At 41.0% G+C, this 6,000-nt stretch overlaps 1 protein-coding gene across 2 annotated transcripts in view; it reads right to left on the reverse strand.

The window, feature by feature from the left end:
* The window catches only part of SHLD1 (shieldin complex subunit 1), a gene marked incomplete at both ends in the record, with an annotated part of 94,311 nt that extends 93,029 nt beyond the window's left edge, over positions 1–1,282 (reverse strand). Inside the window, one exon of one of the 2 annotated variants that reach the window (XM_079719491.1) lies at positions 1,154–1,282. Coding sequence is in view for 1 of the 2 variants with exons in the window: in XM_079719492.1 (XP_079575618.1) it covers positions 1,201–1,253 (53 nt within the window). The remainder of the gene's footprint in view (positions 1–1,153) is intronic. The other variant, XM_079719492.1, reaches the window with a different exon arrangement.
* Positions 1,283–6,000: the final 4,718 nt, after the last annotated feature.

The following is a 6,000-nucleotide window of genomic DNA, read 5'->3' on the forward strand; positions in this document are numbered from 1 at the left end:
TAACATGCCAGGCCCCAGGGATGCAAAGATGAATGTGATAGACACCTCCTTTGAGTTGCTCAGGTTGGGATGATCCAAACACAAAGACAGACAGTGCTAACACCATGATAAGATGAAGAGGCGCCCAGAGAGGGGCAGCAGGCTTTCTGGAGGAGGCTGTCCCCAAGTGTGGGGCAGGCCATGGCCAGGGGACAGTATGAACCCCAGAGGAACCAGCTTGGGCAACCACAAGTGGCAAGAGGTGTTGAGAGTTTTGGACATTTCTTGTTAGAAATTAGGTGTCCCTCACCCCTCCTGGTTGATGTCTACGTGTGGGCTGGAGGGCTCTTTGCAGTACATCCAGCCCTGCCCACCTCTCTGTAAAATAATTATGGGCCTGGGGAGATCCTGGACCCTCTGCTACTCTCTGCCTCTTACGTTGTCATCAGTAAATCTTACTATGGTCAACAGCACACGCTGTGACTACCACAGGCCACCATGTACCATGCAGAGGAGACACATGGTCAGATCTGCAGATTTGGCAGCTGGACAGCAGGCAATCTCAGGAAAGACAGGAATTCAGACAACTGTTGGGGTCCCAGTGAGAGAGGAAGAGGAAGAGCATGTGAATGAGGGCAGGGCACCAGCAGCCAAGAGCAGGGGACAGATTAAGAAGATATTTAGGAACAGAAATAAGAGTCGAACCTAATAACTGAATGGACAAAAGGACTAAAGAGGAACCAGAAGTCAACAAAGAGTGGTAGCTTCAGTGACAGGGTTGTATTCTCAACTGAGTGAGAGCAGACAGGAGAAGGATAGGTTTGGGAGGAGGCAGTATTCCAAAGTATGGGATATTATCCAGCTGTTAAAATGACAGTCAGAACTTGAAAGATCTATGTCTGAATGACAGAAGCAATTTCAGAATAACATGAACAGTATAATAATACGCGTAGTTAACATTTATTAAGTGCTTTTTGGTGGCCAGGCATTGTGCTAAGAGCTTCATCTGCAACAGCCCTATGAAGCAGGTAATCTTATTACTACCCTCATTTACAGATAGTCAGCCCCAAACACAGGAGAAGTAGAGTAACTAGCCCAAGGAAACCCGTCCAGAAAGTACCAACCTAGGATGAACCCAGCTCCAGAGCCTCCCGACTGCAGCCCAAACTACCACCTGATCAAGCAAAGATAGAAGGTGTAAAAACAAATCAACAGAGAGACCTGGCAAGACCCCTCTCATTTGAGGACACCCAGTCACATGCTGTTGTGGACATTCACTCAGGCAGACAGTGAGCCAAGACATCAGCTGATTGCTTCTGGAAGGAGTGAGGTGATCAAGATTCCCAAAGAAGCAAGAACATCCTGTCTTTGCACGCTGCTATATTAGCCAACCAAGCCCGGCGTTTCAGCAAACACCTCTGCTGCAGGCATCTGTGGCTCCTCTTTCTGCCCTCATCTTACCAAACACTGCTCTGGAGGTTTCTGGAAGGGAACAAACAGGTTAATAAATGACAGCCACGCATCCTGCTTGCCTACAAAGGTGCCTTGAAATCAGCCAGCAACAGAAGTCGTTATTAATGACATGGAACAAAAGGAATCCTTTTTGAAAACACATAGCACCTTGATGTGATATCTATCTTTTCTTTTATAATCACTTATATTAAATGTCAAATACATCCCAAACTGGTTATTTGAACAAAAAAGAAAAAACCATCTACTGAAAGGCAGAATCCTGTTTATTACAAAATAAGGACCTGTGCATGTAAAACAGTATTTGGGACTCAATGAATTTGTACAGGAGAAATCAAATAATAGCGACAGGTGAGACCCTTCTAATGATCTGAAACTACCTAGGCTGGCCAAGTAGAATGCAATGATTATCCTTTGCCCCAAAACTTTTGATATGTGGTTTAATTTCCTTCTCCAGAAGTACTTATTTTCTTCTCTTAAAGGTGCTTTAATTACACAATCTAAATATTATTTTCCAATACTTGTGAGTATAGGATGCCTTGTGACTGCAGGCACAAGAAGTTTCTCAGTACATAAATACCTGCTTACCAAGAGAAAGCAGCCATTGCTCTTCAGATTCTTACAAATCTACAAAAACAACTCAGTCAGGGTCTGTGTATAAGAAGCAGTTTAATTTCATTTACTTTTTTCTTTTTCTTTTTTTTGGCCGCACCATGTGGCTTGCGGGATCTTAGTTCCCCAACCAGGGACTGAACCCAGGCCATGGCAGTGAAGTGCCAAGTCCTAACCACTGGACTGCCAGGGAACTATGTACTTTTTTTGTTTTTTTCCAATTAAGTCTCTTTCCTCCCAATATTTTACATGAAAAATTTCAAACAAAGGATAGTGGAAAGAATTTAATACAGTGACCATCCATATAGCTACTGCCTAGATTTCTTTATTCTTACTCAAGTTACTTAAACACCAAAACAAAACCAAAAACAGTTCACCCATTTCTTCCACCACTCTCCCCCAGCCACTTCTGACAACCACCAAGCTGCTCTCCGTATCTATAAGCTTAATATAAAGTATTTGTATTTCTCTGACTCATTTCACTTATAATGCTCTCAGGGCTATTCATGTTATTGCAAATAGCAAGATTTCATTCTTTTTTATGGCTGAATAATATTACACTGTACATATATATCACATCTTCCTTATTCACTCATCCATCAGTGGACCCTTAGGTTGTTTTTCTATCTTGGCTATTATAAATAATGCTGCAATGAACATGGGGGTGCATATATCTTTTCTAATTAGTGTTCTTGTTTTCTTTGGATAAATACTCAAAATTGGAATTCCTGGATCATATGGTAGTTCTATTTTTAACTTTTTGAGGAACCTCCACACTTTTCTATAGTGGCACCAATTTACATTGCCATGAGGTTTCCATTTTCTCTACATCTATGCCAATACTTGTTATTTCTAGTCTCTATTTATTTATTTATTTATTGGCCTCGCCCTGCGGCCTGTGGGATCCTAGTTCCCTGACCAGGGATCGAACCTGCACCGCTGCATTGGAAGCGCAGAGTCTTAACCACTGGACCACCAGTCTTTTTGATATTAGCCCTTCTGACAGGTGTGAGGTGATATCTCATTGTGGTTCTGATTTGCATTTCCCTGATGATTAATGATGTAGAGCATCTTTTCATGTACCTGTTGGCCATCCATATTTCTTCTTGGGAAAAAATGTCTATTCATATCTTCTACACATTTTTTAATTGGATTGGTTGTTTTTTTGCTATTGAGTTATATGGGTTCTTTATATATTTTAGATATTAGCCCCTTATCAGATATATGATTTGCAAATACCTTCTCCCATTCAGTAGGTTGCCTTTTCATTTGTTGATGGTTTCCTTTGCTGTGCAAAAGATTTTTAGTTTAATATAGTCCCACCTGTTTATTTTTGCTTTTGGTTTTGGTGTCAGATTCAAAAAATCATCATCAAGACCTATGTCAAAGGGACTTCCCTGGTGGCACAGTGGTTAAGAATCTGCCTGCCATTACAGGGGACACGGGTTCGAGCCCTGGTCTGGGACGATCCCACGTGCCACAGAGCAAATAAGCCCCGTGCACCACAACTACTGAGCCTGCGCTCTAGAGCCTGCGAGCCACAACTACTGAAGCCCCTGCGTCTAGAACCCATGCTCCGCAACAAGAGAAGCCACCACAATGAGAAGCTGGTGCACCGCAATGAAGAGTAGCCTCCACTCACCGCAACTAGAGAAAGCCCACAAGAAGCAACTAAGACCCAATGCAGCCTAAAATAAAGAAATAATTTTAAAAAAAAGACATATGTCAAGGACTTTATCACCTCTATTTTCTTCTAGGATTTTTACAGTTTTAGGTCTCAAGCTCAAGTCTTTAATCCATTTTGAGTTAATTTTTGTGTATGGTGGTCCAATTTCATTCTTTTGCATGTGCTGTCAATTTTCCTAGCACTATTTATTGAAGAGGCTGTCCTTTCCCCATTGGACACTCTTGTCTCCTTTCTCATAAATTAATTGATATATGCACAGGTTTATTTCTGAGCTCTCTATTCTGTTCCACTGATTTATGTGTCTGTTTTTATGCCAATACCATAGTGTTTTAATTATTATAGCTTTGTAATATAGTTTGAAATAAGGGCACATGATGCCTGCAGCTTTGTTCTTTCTCAAGATTGCTGTGGCTATTTGGAATCTTTCATAGTTCCAAAATTTTTGTATTTTTTGTTTGTTTTATTACTGTGGAAAATGTCATTGGGATTTTGCTAGGTACTGAATTGAATCTGTATATTGTTTGGGGTAGCATGGACATTGTAATATTAATTCTTCCAATCCATGAGCACAGAATATCTTTCCATTTATTTGTGTCTTCTTCAGTTTATTTCATTAATGTCTTGTAGTTTTCACTGTACAGGTCTTTCACTTTCTTGGTTAAATTTATTCCTAGGTAAAAACAAAAATCTTTTAAAAAGAAAAAGAAAAAACTTATTCCTAGGTATTTTATTTTATTTATTTCATTTATTTTATTTATTTATTTTTTTTGCAGTACACGGGCCTCTCACTGTTGTGGCCTCTCCCGTCATGGAGCACAGGCTCCGGACGCGCAGGCCCAGCGGCCATGGCTCACGGGCCCAGCCGCTCCGCGGCATGTGGGATCCTCCCGGACCGGGGCACGAACCCACGTCCCCTGCATCGGCAGGCGGACTCTCAACCACTGCACCACCAGGGAAGCCCTATTTTATTATTTTTGATGCAATTGTAAATGGGACTGTATTCTTAATTTCTCTCTGTGATAGTTCATTATGCAACCGACTTTTGTGTGTTGATTTTGTATCTTGCAACTTTGCTGAATTTGTTTATTAGTTCTAACAGTTTGTTGATGGAGTCTTTAGGGTTTTCCATATATAATATCATGTCATCTTCAAACAGTGACAGTTTTACTTCTTCCTTTCTAATAGAGATGCCTTTTACTTCTTTTTCTTGCCAACTGCTCTGGCTAGAGCTTCCAGTATTATGTTAAATAGAAGTGGCAAAAGTAGGCATCGCTGTCTTGTTCCTAATCTTAGCTGTGGGCTTGTCACATATGGCCTTTTCCTAGATTTCATAATTAACATTTTACTATGATTTTCTTTATCAGATAACCACCTATCCAGCTCTACTTTCATCCATCAATTCACTTATTTTTATACATATTTCCATTTAAAAATTGATATAATGAAAGCTTCTGAGGGGATGTGTATGATATAATCAATTTGCATCTTCAAAGGCTCACTCTGTCAGCTGAGTGAAACACAAATGAGAGGAGGGTAAACGTGAAGTAAGGAACACAGCTAAGAAGCTCTGCAAAAATGTCCAGAGATGTGCAGGGGCTCTGGAGTTGGAGAGACTGCTCTCACTTTTTAGCGGTCACCTTGGGCAAGTCACTTAACCTCAATTTCCTCATCTATAAAAATGGCTTGATTACTATGCTTACCTCATAGGGTTGTCATAAGGATTATATAAAATGAATGCATGTAAAATACTTAGTACAATCTCTGTGCTCATGATGGCTAGCTCCAATAAGTAAAACAGTAATAATTAAAAAACAAATCACAGGCTCCTCTCTTCCCAGCCAACCACCAGCCCATCTGCCCCTCTACTTCCCATCCTATAGCCATCTTGCTTCTTTCATTCTTTTCCAGTAGATTCTATGGTTCACAGTCTTGTTAATACCCTGAACTTCCCTGCCCTGCCCAGTCTGTCTTTTCATCACACTCCTTTGGCAAAATTCAGCCTAGACGACCTCAACTATCTCCCTATTTTCTGTGTGCTGGACATGAGAGTCATCAAATAGGTCAGGGCAGACTGGCTCACTCTAAGTGTCTGAGCACCCACCTGGAATGGGCTATCTGGCTAAATGAATCCTGAGATGTTTATCTCATAACTTCCTCTCAACCCCCCTCCTTGACTCTTTCATATTTTCTCCACTCTTCTTCAACTCAGACCCTCTCCATCACTCACAGACCTTCCTCCTCTTTTCAGCATA

The sequence above is a fragment of the Hyperoodon ampullatus genome (genome assembly GCF_949752795.1).
Source record: "Hyperoodon ampullatus genome assembly, chromosome: 14".
Classification (NCBI taxonomy): domain Eukaryota; kingdom Metazoa; phylum Chordata; class Mammalia; order Artiodactyla; family Ziphiidae; genus Hyperoodon; species Hyperoodon ampullatus.